Here is a 15031-nt window from a genome sequence, read left to right as displayed (position 1 = left end):
AAATAGCTATTAAGTGCCTACTATGATCCAGGCACTGTTCTAGGTAGTAGAGACACAGATAAAAAGAACAAAAACAATCCCTTACTCTCAAGAAGACCAACTTGGGGGCTATTAAAATCTTTCAGACCAGAGGCATCAAACACAAGACCTGGAAACTGCTTCCCAAATGGGTGTGATTCGGATTAAATTGTAACTGGCAAATACTTTATTTAGCAAAATAAAAATGGAGTAAAACAAATAATATTAAATTTTAAAACTAAATCAATATGCCACCCATGGAGATCCTTATGGATGGATTAGTGGCCTTATTTCTATTTGAGTTTAACAGAGGACTACTTTACTAGCCTTGTAAATCTTTTGTTGTTGTTGGGTCATTTTAGTTGTGTCCGACTCTTTGCGATCCCATTTGGGGTTTTCTTAGTAAAGACACTAGAGTGGTTTGCTATTTCCTTCTCCAGCTCATTTTACAGATGAGGAAACTAAGGCAAACAAAGTGAAGTGACTTGCCCAGGGTCACACAACTAGTAAGTATCTAAGGCAGGATTTGAACTCAGGTCTTCCTGACTTTAAGCACAGAACTCTATCCACTGAGCCACCGAGCTGCCCCTATAAATCCTCTAAAATCTGGGTATTACTAAGACCAGTATCCCTCAGTCCATGACTATGTAGCCACATAATAGTATAACTATCCTCCTCCTCCTCCTCTCCTTCTCCCCCAAGTCTTAAACAACAATGCTGGAAAAATAGCTGACCTCAACGTCGTGTTTTATAATTAGAAAATGCTTTACAGGAATCTCTATGAGGTAAGTAACACAAGCGTTATCCCCATTTTCAAGATGAGGAAATGGAGGTCAAATAACCAGTCTACGGTTATACAGTTTATAAATGACAAAACCAGGATCTGAGCTCAGGTGTGCTCACTTTTAAGTCTATTGTTCTTCCTAAGATATCACACATCCTCTTAAAGACAGCTCAACCTCTTCAAGCTTCATACTTCCTTTTGAATGAGCCAAATTAAGCCCAGTTGGTTAAATGGGGCTCACAGTTCAGCAGGCTAGCTTCCCTATGGGAAGGGCCCGGGGGTTCTTTCTCACTTGCATATATAGCCTACTGATGGAAACAGTGACCTGGCTGCCTGGAGACCCAGCAGGGACACCTGGTGTTAATGGCCTTGGCCAATCGGCTTCTGTCTCCCGTGCAGCCTCAGCTCCCTCTTCTAGTGAGCAGTGCCTGTGCTGGGAACACAGTTTGGCTACAAAAGCTCTTTCGTCCCAAATGACAGACAATGAAGCACTTAAGGTCTATGGGAGACACTAGACAAAAAAAAAAATAACGAAAAAAACAGTGGTGTTTGGGCAAGTGACCATGTCCCTTTTGATCCAAAAGCCCTCTTGCTTACAACATAGGGTAAGGACTGTTTTATTCCCCAGTGCCTGGCGCATAGTAGGTGCTTATAGATGCTTCCTGAATGATTGCTTTTAGGCCTTGATCCCTTTTCATTAATTCCCAAGACTTGCCCTATGGCACTGTGTATAATCTTAAGAGGGTTCAAAGGTTTAAACAAATTCAGAGATGAGCTATCCCTAATAGGGCAAGTAAAGGAAGTTAGGTACAGGGGGGTTACATAGTACAGCTGAAAAAATGCTGGATATGGAGTGAGAGGACTTGAGTTCAAATCCTAGTTCTATGGTTTCCTATTTTTGTGACCACAGGCAACTGATTTAACCACTTTGAAACTCAGTGGCCTCATCTGTAAAGTGAGGGAACTGGACTAGCTGACCTCTAAGGGTCTTGCCAGCTCTAAATGAATGATCCCTATAATCTCTACCTTTCTGAAGTCTCTGCCGTGTAAAGTACCTCCCATGTGCTTCCAAAGAAGGTGTCTTGGTGGTCCTGTCAGAATCAGAAGACTCAGGCTGGACAGAACATGAAGCCTGACCTGGCATAGCTGTCAAAAAGGCAAGTCAAGGATATTCCCAAGATGCCAATGAGTAATTCCTGCACAGTTAGACTAAGGCAAAGTCAAGGTCACAAGCAGGAGAAGACAAAAAACACTTATCCCCAGCTCTCCGAAGTCACACTTGTTTAACTGGATGCCATTAAGATCGATCAGTCTCATCCCTATGGAAATGTGGAGGTGTCAACTCACCTGTGTGTGTTTGTCTGTGTGTCTCCAGCGCATCCTCCTTGGAGAACTGGGCACCACACTGATCACAGACGAAGGCTTTGGCACCAGCTGTAAAGAAAGGGGAAGTGAATTACAGCAACAGCCACATACCACTGGGAACTCCACTGCCCTGGGCTGGGGTCAGGAAGAATGTGAAGGGACATACTAACTGCTTCTGCTAGGGCTACTGAAGGTAGGGTACCTATATCCTGGAGGAACTAAGAGATCAATCTCTCCCTTAAATTCTCATGGTGCCCCATTTTTTTTTGTTTTTTTGTTTTTAGTGAGGCAACTGGGGTTAAGGGACTTGCCCAGGGTCACACAGCTAGTAAGTGTTAATGTCTGAGGCCAGATTTGAACTCAGGTACTCCTGACTCCAGGGCTGGTGCTCTATCCACTGCGCCACCTAGCTGCCCCATGGTGCCCCATTTTTAATTCTCATGTCTTTATCAAAAAGACTATGAGAATTGCAGTTATTTTTGTTAATTTTTTATTTTTTTTAATTACCGGTGACATAGATAGAACTGTGGACCCAAAGTCAGAAAGACGTGAATTCAAATTCAGCCTCAGACACATACTAGCTGAGTGACCCTGGGTAAATCATCTGCTGTCTATCTGTCTCAGTTTTCTCACATATAAAATGGAGATAAAAATAGCAACTGCCTCATAGGGTTATTGTGAGAATAAAATGAAATAATGTTTATAAACATTAATGTCTGTAAATGTTAAAGCACTATAAAAATGCTCATCGTCGTCATCATCATCACTATTATCGAACCATTCAATGTCAGAGCTGGAAAGCATTTCAAGGATCATTAAGTCCAACCCCTTCATTTTGTAGATGAGAAAACCGAGGGCCAGTGAAATTGAGTGACTTGCTGAAGAAGTCACACAAGCAGGCAAATTTGAGAAAAGCAGCCAGATTTCATAACTTAGTTCAGTTCTGGTATTAAATACCAGAGTGTGTTCTCATCTAGGCCATACCAAAATCTTTCAGCAGTCTTTCTAAAGATTACTAAACATCTAAAATAGTTCTAAACCTTTCAGAACAATGAACATAATAAGCATTTAACAATTATTTCTTGTATGAATGAGTGCATGAATGCTGACCACAGAGACAGGCTGCCCGCTGCCCCATATGTTTTGGTGGCTTTAATAAGGACTGCCTGTCTATGTAGGTCTCAAATGCCTATTTCTCTGGCCTTTCCTGTCTTTAGGAGGGATTTGGAGATCCATCTGCAGCTTAACCTTCCACCCAGAATAACAAGACACTTGTCCAGATGGGTGGCCAAGAAACAAGAAAGGAATAGGGCTTCAAGGCCCTTTGGTGGGTACATGGGGGCAAGGGACAGCAAGGAGGAAACAGCTCGGGTTCACTGCTTTCCAACCCAAACATCCTCAAATGATCACTTCTGGGGAACCAGGAACTACTGACAGGAAGACACCAACATTATCACATACATACAAAAAGCAGTGAATGTTCCCTGAGCTATTTGGTTAACAGTCTTCAAATCTGTAACAGGTTATCATAGATGTCATCCGTGAAAACCTGGTGTTTCTTCCTGCAAATGTCTTCCAGATTCATTCCCTTCTTTTCTATTCCTATGGTCCCTACACCAGTTCCTAGGCTCTTATCACCTCACGTCTAAGATCCTCCAGCTGCCTCCTAGGAGGCCTGCCTGCAGTCTCTGTCCTTTTCTTTAAGATCTTAGACAATAATGATGATAACAATAACGATAACAACAATGCTTTTTTCATGTCCCTTCCCCACTCAACAACCTCACCAGCAGAGCTTCCCACCGCCTAAGGTAGAAATTCCTCTGCTTAACTTTCAAGTTCTTCCATAATGTAGTTCCACCTATTTGCCCAATTTCAGTTTTACCTTATTCATCAACAGACCCCTCAACTTAAGACAGGTCTGGTCTTGGAGAAATAAGGAATTTTAGAACTAGAAGGGATGCCAGTTTTTACCTAGTTCAACTCACTACTGAATATGAATCCCTTTTATAAAATTCCTTGACAAATGGTCATCCAGACTCCCTCTCTCCCTCCGGAGGCAGACCAATCGAGCTTTGGAAAACTCTGGCTATTCAGAAGGTTTTCCTCCCATTAAAACCTAAATTTATCTCTCTGGAGCTTCTGTCTACTCCTCCTTACTTCTGATCTCATACAAAAGAACAAGTCCAATCCCTTCACCACAGTATAGGTTTTCAAATACTTGAACATCAACTCAGTCTTATGTTTTCTAGGCTTAATAAACATACAGTCATAAAATTATAAATTTCCTATACTGGAAAGGACCCTAGACTTCACTGAGTCCAGCCACTAAGTCTCATAGATAAAGAAACTGAGGCCCAGAGATGTTAGGTCAATTGTCCAAAGTTAAAAGCTAAATAATGAATTCAACAAACCTTTATCATCTACCTAGGAGCAGAGAACTATAATAGGTGTTAGGGAAAATTCAAAGGCATCTTCCCTCAAGGCAAAGACAAAACAAAAGGTTGGCAAACTAGACAGTCCCTTAGCGTACAAGAAGAAACTATAGAAATGAACATGTTTTTGAAGATAGAAAAATGACATTCTTCGTGGCACACAGATATTCATTTTGTGATCAGCCACACTGTATATAAAGGTAGAAAGTCTATGATGGTTAGCACCCCATGAAGAAGCAATTTTCAAATGCAGGGACATATAATTTTCAAAGCTTATTCAGTCCACAGATTTTGCCTCAAGGACCTTACAAACTAATAGTGAAGAGAAGAAATGTTTCCAAACTGAATGTGGTACCAAGATACCAATAAGATGATATCATAGGAGAGAGACTACTTCTGGCTGGGGTGTGAAGATAGGGAATAGAGTAAGAGATCAGAGAAGGCTCCAAGGTGAAGGAGGAATGGTAACTGGTCTTTGGACGATTGGAATAATTTCAATGGGCAAAACATTAAGGGGCATTCTGGATGCAGGGCAGAAATAAAGGCTATGAGGAAAATGAGGCATAACTGGGGAATGGTGAATAGGCCAGTTTTGCTGAAGTAAGGGTGAATGATGTGAGCTAAGGCTAGAAACATATTTGGAGCTAGACTGTACTTAAATGCCAGGATCAGGAAGCTGGACTTAATGGGTCTTTCTTTTCTACTGGTCTTCCCACCACAATATGTTATCTCTCCTCCCTTTCCCCACCCCCCAATCCCTACCCCGGCACAGCACGCTCATTATTGTTAGCTTGTTTTGGCTCCTGATATTGCCCTATCTCAAATGTCACCTCTGCCAATCTAAGTCACAGACATCTTTCAAAGCCCAATTCAATCCTCCCTCTTCCCTAAAGCCTCCTGTATGAACTCCAGTCCACCACGAGCTCACCTCTGATCGCCTAATATGTTAGGTCAGATGCTTCAACAGAGCATTAGTAAGCTCTTGCTACGGGCCAGACACCGTGCAAAGATCTGAGAATACAAATATAAGCAGCAAGCAAGATATCTCTGCCCTCAAGTAGATTACATTCCATATGTAAGGGAGGAGCCACGTGAGGTTGTATGGAGAAGAGACCATGAAGGCCTAGATCACAGCAAGATAAGGTCCAGGAAACCCAGGGGTGGAGTTCAGGAACTAAGGCAAACGAGTCTCACTAGAGAACTATGTCAAAGTCTTGGAAAGATGGGAGCAGCAACTGTTGAAAGGCCTTGAAGATCAGGCTGATGAGGCATTTTGATTCACTGAATGTCCACTGGCCTGGTCTATAAGTTCCTTGAGGCAATGATCATGTCATATACTTCTATACATCCTACGGTGCCTAGCATAAGGTTAAATGCTTAATAAATATGTGTTGGCCAACTGTATTACAAAGTATAACCAACTTTTTTACATAGCCACTACCAAAAAAAAAAAAAGATTTTATTTCAACCTTATTGTTTGGTTGTTTTCCAGTCACGTCCGACTCTTTGTGACCTCCCTTTGGAGTTTTCTTGGCAAAGATGCTCAAATGTTTTGACATTTTCTTCTCCATCATGTCCTGTATATTCCAACCTAACATCTCTCACTTTGGCCTCCTTCCTTTTCCCTTCCCTTCTCCACTGTCACTACTTTAGCACAGACCCACATTGCCATCTACCCTGCAACAACCTCCTAACAAAGCATGTCCACCTCCAGTCTCTGCCCATTCCTATCAATCACATGGCTGATAGACTCATAGAACCAATGATTTCACTACTCTGTTTAACAATTCCCTGTGGCCCCCTATTGCCCACCAAGCCAAATTCAAACCCCTCTGCCTGACATTTCAGACCCCCCTGCCCCACACATAAATTGCTGCCTTATCTTTCCAGCCTTGTTTTCTGCTACTCTCATCTATGCCTTCCATACTCTCTCCAAAGCAAACTGATCATGGTCTCCCATGCACTCCCTGCATTTTCTCATCTCTGGACCTTTGTCCAATGCCATTCCCTGTGGCTGGAATGATCTTCCTCTACCTCTTCATCTGCTAAATTTTCATCTGTCCTTTAAAAAACCCAACCCAAATGCCACCTCCTTCATAAAACTGTTCTTGCTTTCCCTCTCTTGTCAGTAGCGACCATATCCCCTAGTTCTCAAAGTATTTTGTTTTGTAACCTCTACTTCAATTGACATCATTTCTAAGCCCAAATCCTATGCTTTACCATATGTTACCACTCAGGGTACAAGTATTCAGACCTCATTCCCCTACTAAATTGAATCTCTCTGGCACCTAAGCACAGGGCTGTGCAAACAGCAAGTGCTTCATCTATGTCAGTTGAATTGTTGCAATCAACAAACAGATTTAGCACTTGCTATCGGTCAGGCACTGGGGCAATAAAGATCATGATAATAGCTAATATTTGTGTGGGCAGGTAGGTGGCACAGTGAATAGAGTGCTGAGCCTGGAGTCTGAAAGACTCATCTTCCTGTGCTCAAATCTGACCTCAGACACTTACTAGCTGGGTGACCCTGGGCAAGTCACTTAATCCTGTTTGCCTCAGTTTCTTCCTCTATAAAATGAGCCGGAAAAGGAAATGGTGAACCACTCCAGTATCGTTGCAAAAAACCACATGGGGACACATGTATTGTATTACTAAACAACAACAAATATTTATTTAGTGGTTTTAGGTCTGCAAAGAAGAAAATAATAGTCCTTATCCTCAAGAAGCTTATACTCTAGCAGGTAAAAGGAACTCTATATAAGTAACTGGAAGTTAGAAAATTATTAAGTGAACAGGAGAGGTCAGAGTATTTGGAGAGTTTCATAGAAAGAAAAATACTCCTAGTTAAGGGGACTGAGGAAGGAATCATGGAGGAGGTAGCACCTAACCCAGACACTGAAGAAGGAAAAAGATGTCAACTGGTAGAAAAGATGGAAGGCAGAAGCCATTCTTGACAAAGAGTATGGCATGTATAAAAGTACAGAAGCCTGAGGAGGGACAAGATTAAATTCAATTCAGCAAATACCATTTAAGTACCTACTATCAGCAAGGCAAAATGGTAGACATAGGGATACAAAGATAAAAATAACAGTCCCTGTCCTCAAGATACTTACAATCTAACAAAAAGGTTTAAGACATTCACAGCCTTAAATATAATACAAGATAGAAGATGGTAAATACAAAGGAGAGGTCCATACAAGATTGGAGGTAACAGAATATAAGTCACTTGACAGCTGGGGCTCTGTCTTACCCTTTCATCTCCCACAGCAGGCACCACAATAATGGAGCTGTATTGGGTGCTCAATAAATGTTTACTGAATTGAACAGAAACTAGCTTAAACTACAACATCATGGCTTAGGTTAGGTAAGGGAAAGCTTCCTGAGTGTAAAAGGTCTGCTAAGACACTGAGCTGGTCACCCCAGAAAACCTGGAAATCTCCTTTTTTGAACTTTAAAAATAAGGAAGTTCTGATGTGTTGGGGGGGTGATTTATGGTCATTTCTGCCTGGAGGCTGGGGGATGAGCCCAGTGACTTCCTAGAGTCCTATAAACAAAGTTATATATGAGTTGCTATATGTAAGGCACTGGGACACTAAAGATATCAATAATTACCTTTAATTATCAAAGTCCCTTCTGAGTCTAGGGGTTCAGTGCTTGGTGTGGAAAGCTCTTGTATTGACAATCAGAAAAAAGCCAAGAAACTTTCCATAGGATGGGAAATGCCAAAGCAGTTCCAATTCATGCTTATATAGAGATCCAGGCCAGGGCTGTTTTTCATCAGTTTACAACAGAAATCCCAAAGTGACCCAATAAGTGGGGCTGCTTAGCACAGAAAAAAAGAGGGGGGTTGAAAAAAGCTGGATGAAATGTCTTCTCTACTATAGGAAGAAGCTCTCCCCAGTCTCATTAGCTGTCAATGACTTTCAACACATTGGGAATGGAGTGGATTTTAACAATACTCCTTTCTTCAGTTCTTAAGAGTTCTCACTATACCCTTTAGAAAGATGGCAGAGTGGGAAGAAGGGTGCAGGGAAGCAGAGGGGTGGGCCACCTGCTCAGATAACATCCACTACCACTCATGCCCCAAAACTGAACGACAGAAACCAATATCACTGTATGCATCACAGAGATGTGGAGTGGCGTGGGTAAGGGAGTTCTTAGAAAATAGCCATCGTCACAGGCTGTGGTAGCTTCTAGCTGAAATGACACAGGGAGACAGAGGAAGAGAAAGGCAGGAAATAAAGGCCAGGGTGTGCACTACTAGACAGGCTGGATAAAGATAAAATAGATGAGCATAGATATACATTCTCAGAGAGGTTTCTGGCTCAACCTGCACCTGACCACATTTGGGTGACTTGAAAGTTCTCTCTACCATACCCAACTTGATTCAGACAAGAAATCTGGATGGGTGTGTGAAGGTGTTGCCTGCCTACTCAGTGTTTCTAAGACCCTAATCTCAGAACTGTGGGCCACATCATGGATGTCACAGATCTCAGCTGGGCCCCCATTCACCGGGTCTCTGCATTTCTTCTCCTTCCCAGCCACCCCCAAATGAAGACTCCAGCAGGAGCTTTGCTGTACACTCCTGCATGTGGAGAGGTTACGGTTTCCTCTCTCGCAGTTCAGGGTCAACCAAAAAAGCAAGAGAGGGGCAATCAGAAACAAAAGGAGCCGAAAAGCCAGAGATGGAGTTCCATCTTCTCCCAGAAAGGATCTATTCGCCTTTAAATTGTCTTCTTAACGGCTGGCTCAGAGGCAGAAATATTTGGCAGCCCTGAAATTAAAAGTGATAAATTTTCTCGCCAAGCTTTGATCGATAATAGAGGTCTCATCTGTTAATCAATAAGACAGTCTCTGCCTGTTTACTGTGCATATGTTGTTCACTGCTGCCTTCAGTATGATGTCAGGTTTGCATTCAAAACAACTCAAGTGTGTATAAACCACATGGCTATTCCCAAAATGCATTACGGTGACATCATTCAGCTGCTAATACATTTATAAAACATCAATGGGGAAAGGAGGGAGGGAGGGGAGGAGGGAGGTCCTGACAGCTGAACAGCATTGTACATATGGACATGGAAGCAGCCTCCTGCCTCTCCCCCCACCCTTGTTCCCCCCCCCCCCCGACCCTGCAGGGCTCTCATACTCCCATCCCGGGGCAGGCAGAGATCCAAGGACATAGCTCAGGGATAGATATGTCTATGTCCTTCCCATCCCACCACGGGACATAAGCAAAATGCTGGGGAAGGACAGAGGGAAACTCTCCAACCATCATTTCCCAATTGTTACTTCAATCATAAGCCCAACTTTCTCAGCCTGAGAGCCACCAGAGGTCTGTTTTTCCTGTGGCCATAGCAGGCAGGGAGGGGTTGAATAGACTGGAAGATGGACTTGTACCAAAGATTCTAAATGACAAGAAGGCTCCAACCTGGGTCGTGTAGCAAATGAAGTAATAGTTGTAAAAGCACTTTAGTAAGTGCCCAACGAAGATCGGGTGCTTAATGAATGCCTGCTCCCTTCCCTTCCAAAGGGTGGGGTGGGCAGTGTGTGCCTGTGGAGTCAGTTCTAAATCACCGCCCCTTTCTAAACCTCACCTCTCCTTTCTCTCTTTCTCTCTGAAGTGTTCGGGGCACCTTCTTCTCCAGAGCTGATTGCTTTCCTTCTCAAAGATCCCCTCCCTACCAGGGCACTACATTTTGTCTGTGGAAAATGTTACTTCTATTTGTCTCGCCAGCACTCGTCAGTCCCAATATAATAAATGAGTGGGCCTGGGGATGTCACAGTCAGATTAGCAATACCTGGCCAGCTCTAGCAGATGACAGGGCAGGTCTCTAATAGAATCCATCATTATAGATTTTGGGAAAAAGAAAATCATCACCTGATCTAGGAAGAAATGCCTATTCTTTGGAGAGCTAAGCAGAACCGACGGATATGAATCAGGAAGAACCCCCACCTTGGCCAGAAGGCTTCCTGAGAGAGGGCACCATTATCAGGCAGCCTGCTGTACTTTTGGTCGGCTCTGATGATTTGTTATTGAACATTCTGCAACTTCTCCTTACTGTTCTTCCATCTACCTTCTGGGGCCAAAATGGAACTAGCTAAATTCTTCTTCCAAATAAGAGCCCTTCAAATCTTTGAAGACAGTCATAAAGTGCTTCTTAAATATTCCCTGGTATTTCAAATGATCCTCATTTGGAAGTCTCGAGGCTTTACTGTCCTAACTGACCTTTTCTGGATGCTCTAGAGATTATCAATGGTCCTCAAGGAAAAAAAAAAGATGAAACTGCTATCTAGCAACACCTCACCCACATTCTACACAAGTCATTCTCAGACTACAATTCTTCCTTTGAGTATTTTGAAGGAAAGAAGAGGAAAGACATTTCTCTTTCCAGAACAGTTTCACTGTGGAACAAGCCAAGATTTATGAAAGTCTCTTTCAGTCTCTAGATTCTACCCCACTGTTGGACCCCTTTAACTGTAAGTAAAAACTTCCTAATATTGAATTAAAATCTTCCTGTTCATAATTTCCATTCATTGTGCCTAGTTTTTCCTTCTGGGCTCAAGTAGAGCTGGTGCTTTATCCACTGCGCCACCTAGCTGCCCCTCATTAACTTTTTTTTTTCTTTTAGTGAGGCAATTGGGGTTAAGTGACTTGCCCAGGGTCACACAGCTAGTAAGTGTTAAGTGTCTGAGGCTGGGTTTGAACTCAGGTACTCCTGACTCCAGGGCTGGTGCTTTATCCACTGCGCCACCTAGCTGCCCCCATAGCATTCTTTATGGAAAAAAAAAGGCTCACTTCAGGAATCCTCTTTGTATACTTGAAATGTGATTTAAATAACTAACATTCAATTCATTTGGAGAATTGTGTGTACCGGGTAACTTCTGAGTCCCCTTGCAAACTTTAGGTCTATGATCCTACAATCTATAGTCCAGTGAGTCCACCTAGGTGTCGTGCAAAGTGAGGTATAGCAGCAAACACCTTTCTACGCATCCCCCAATGTGAGCAATGCTATTGCTACCTGAGAAGACAACCATAGGAACGAAGTACATATAGGAGGAGCTGCTCAGCTCCCTTCTTCCTTCAGGAAGGACCCAAATACCTATACAGGTTCATTCAGCCAGTTAGCCAAGGATAAGGAAGGAAGCACCTACTACTCAGGGCACTGCCCAACTGGCCCCTAGGGGGTGTCAGAGCCTCTCATTCTTCTACTTCAGGACCTTCTGCTGCCCTTAAAAATGGCCTGGTCCTTGGCTAGAATCCAAGATGGTTTCTAAAGTGTGATAAGGGAGGGTAAATTGGGACCTGGGGCTATCTCCCTCTCCCTTGAACCAAGCAGGGTCCTATCATTAGTTCACCTCCCCAGCCCTTCCCTAATATGGCTAACAATCACTCATCAAGTATTTAATGTTCCTTTCCATGTGACCCTGGAAACTTTGACTCTAGAGGTGAGGACGCTGGCCCAGTTCTGGCTCCATCACCAATCAGCTGCACGACCCAATGCCAGCCACCACTGGTCTGCATTTCAGTGTCCACACTGATAAAAAGAGATAGAAGATTCCTCCCCTCTCCCTACTGAATAAGGATACTGCATAACTGAATGAGAATGTGGAAGTTTCTTTTCCAGAAAACAAGGAGGCTGAACTAAATAATCTCTATCTAGAAGGTGCTTCCCATCCCCCTGAAACGATCTGATTCTGAAATCTCCTCTCACAGATGTATGGTGCTAGAATATGCCTTTTCACTCATACCCAGTCCAACTAATCTATTCACCTCAGTTGAGAGAATGGATGGAGGAGACAGGAGGAGACAGTTGGATAAGAGTAATGGATTTGAGGTCTGAAAGACTTGGATTCAAATTCTGCCTCTGATGTTTAATCTATGTGTGACCTTAGGCACTTCCCTAATTTTGGGAGGTCTCAGTTTCTTCATTTGTAAAATAAGAGGATTGGACCTAAATGGCCTCTAGGGTCCCTTCAAACTCTAAATCTATAATCCTATGATCTTTAATCATTTAGCCTCTCTGGCCCTTGGTTCCCCTCATCCCCATAGTGGAAACAATATTACAATAGTGCCTATATTATTACAGAATTATTAAAAGCTTTGGAGACTTTAAAGCATCATATAGGTATCAGTTATGCAAACAGCTTTCTAAGAACATAAACATCAATATAAATGTAATGGCTTATGATGATTAAGAAACTGAAATCCATTGAAAACAGAGCTGGTGACAACAATGGGAAGAACCCTCCACTCCTTCCTTGACCCTCCCCCAATACTCAAGGAGAACTGGCCTCCAGCTAGACCAGGTGCACAAACAAGTCAGTTTACCTGGGGGGGGGGGGGAGAGAGGCTTCAATGATTTCATCTCTAAAATGAGATTCGGTAATCAGAACGTTAAGGTTTTTCTACCTGTCTTCCTTATTCAAGAACAGGGAGGGGCAAAGTGACAGAGAGGCATAGTGAGGGAAGAGGGGTGTCTGACAATGAATCAGCTAAGGGGAGGCAGCACCTCAGAAACAATTCCGACAAAAGCCAAGGAAGTGAATAAAGTCAGCACCACCCCCCCCCAAAAAAAAAAACTGGGGGAAAAAGTCCGACCTTTGCTAGCATCTAATGCTGAGTTATGTTGTGTGTGTGTTTTTAATTCCTTGAGATTTTAAAATAAACATCTTGAATGTTCTGATGAGATATGCATGCCTGCTTACATAAGGAAGTACAGCGTGTACCAAAACAGCAGACCCAAAAAAAGCATGAGCTCTCAGAACAATGAGTACAGACACGGGGCATTTTACAACAGGCCACGGTGTACAGTTTTATTTACAGTACCTCTTATCAGACAGAGAACAGTACACTGCCTGCCAATTTCAAAGGCCAGCACTGCGTGTTCTTTCACTCAAGTAGATATGTGCTAGAGGAGAGAGGACGGGAGGGGAGGAGAGAAGATGAGAGAAGAGAGGACAGGAGAGGAGAGGGGGGAGGAGGGAGGGAGGGAAAGAGAGAGAGAGAGAGAGAGAGAGAGAGAGAGAGAGAGAGAGAGAGAGAGAGAGAGAGAGAGAGAGAGAGAGAGAGATGAGAGGGAGAAGAGGTCCTTTTAGAGGCTTGCCTGCTCAGTCTCCCTCCCTCCTTCCCTCTTTCCTCTCCCTCTGTCTCTCTCTGTGTGTAATATACATCTATCCACAGAGGAGGGAAAAAGAGGGCATCATTTAGAAGAAAGGTGAACTGCTTGAACATGTATATGGTACAAAGTTAATCTTTACTCACATCTCACACAGAGGGGAGGAAAGAATCACTCTGCATCTGTGCTTTAGTGTAGCAGGCATAGGTTGAGAGGCATAGGGGAGGCATTTGTTGGAGAGAGTATTCATGATTCTGCCCTGGAGAGCAGTGCCAAGAGTTACTGAGAAAGTCCCAGGCCTGGAACGGGGACAGGAGAGCTGTTAGGGGCTTGCACTGGGTCATCTAGATGCTTTGCTCAGGAGCTCAGTTCCCCCACAGTCGATCTGGAAAAAGGCTGAGGACCTGATGTCTGGCAAAATGTCAGCTGTGTTGGAGAGGGGGGCCTTGGAATGGGTTCACAGGAGGCTCTGAGGCGTCTGTGTTTATGAGAGCCAGTTCCTTGTCCCTGCCTCATAAAGGTCACGCTGAGACAGACTCATTGGTCCTGGCAGGGTGGGCTCAATTTTTCCACTTGGTGGGATTCTGCAGAGTCATCGCTGCCCTCAGCCCTGACAGCAGGGTATTCCCTCCTCCTGCACACTCCTTTCTTCTTTGCTGGAGGGGGGAATTGGGGAGGTGCCCTCCCCCCAGCTCTCACCCTCCCACAGGGCAGCTCAAGAGATACAACTACAGGTTGGGAAAAGCTGCCCACTGGAGCGTGTGTACATTTAAAGAGACAAACATACACACCCAACACTACTCCTCCACGGTCAACACACCAGACCCACATGACCAATAAAAGAACTCCACTGCCACACAATCAACACACAATATAAACACAACAGGTAAACCCTACCAGCACAGAGCTACACTTTGGGGAGGGAAGTGTTCACTTTTAACAGCACTTCAAACAGACAAGATTAATTTGCAAGGCAGAATACCAGAATCTGAGAAATAGAAAGGACCTTGGAAGTTATCAAATCCAACCCATAGGAACCCCCCACTATAACATACCAAGGAATAATAGTCGAACATCTGCTTGGAGATCTCCAAGTAGGGGAAACCCATCTCATTTACTTTTTTTTGGGGGGGGGGGGGCGATTGGGGGTTAAGTGACTTGTCCAGGGTCACACAGCTAGTAAGTGTCAAGTGTCTGAGGCCGGATTTTTACTCAGGTCCTCCTGAATCCAGGGCCGGTGCTTTATCCACTGTGCCACCTAGCTGCCCCCCCATCTCATTTACTTTTAAGCAGCCGGAATTGTTAGGACGCTCTCC

The 15031-nt window shown here is 43.7% G+C and overlaps 1 protein-coding gene across 5 annotated transcripts in view; it reads right to left on the bottom strand.

Annotated features, from left to right (window-relative positions):
• ZBTB16 (zinc finger and BTB domain containing 16) overlaps nt 1-15031 on the bottom strand; it is a 254394-nt gene that overhangs the window by 84976 nt on the left and 154387 nt on the right. For all 5 annotated transcript variants that reach the window (XM_043998959.1, XM_043998963.1, XM_043998960.1 and 2 more), the window contains exon 4: nt 2150-2236. In XM_043998959.1, coding sequence (XP_043854894.1) covers nt 2150-2236 — 87 coding nt within the window. The remainder of the gene's footprint in view (nt 1-2149; nt 2237-15031) is intronic.

This window comes from Dromiciops gliroides, chromosome 3 (genome assembly GCF_019393635.1).
Source record: "Dromiciops gliroides isolate mDroGli1 chromosome 3, mDroGli1.pri, whole genome shotgun sequence".
Classification (NCBI taxonomy): domain Eukaryota; kingdom Metazoa; phylum Chordata; class Mammalia; order Microbiotheria; family Microbiotheriidae; genus Dromiciops; species Dromiciops gliroides.
Note: the sequence above shows the minus strand (reverse complement) of the source record. Positions and strands in the feature narration are given on the sequence as shown.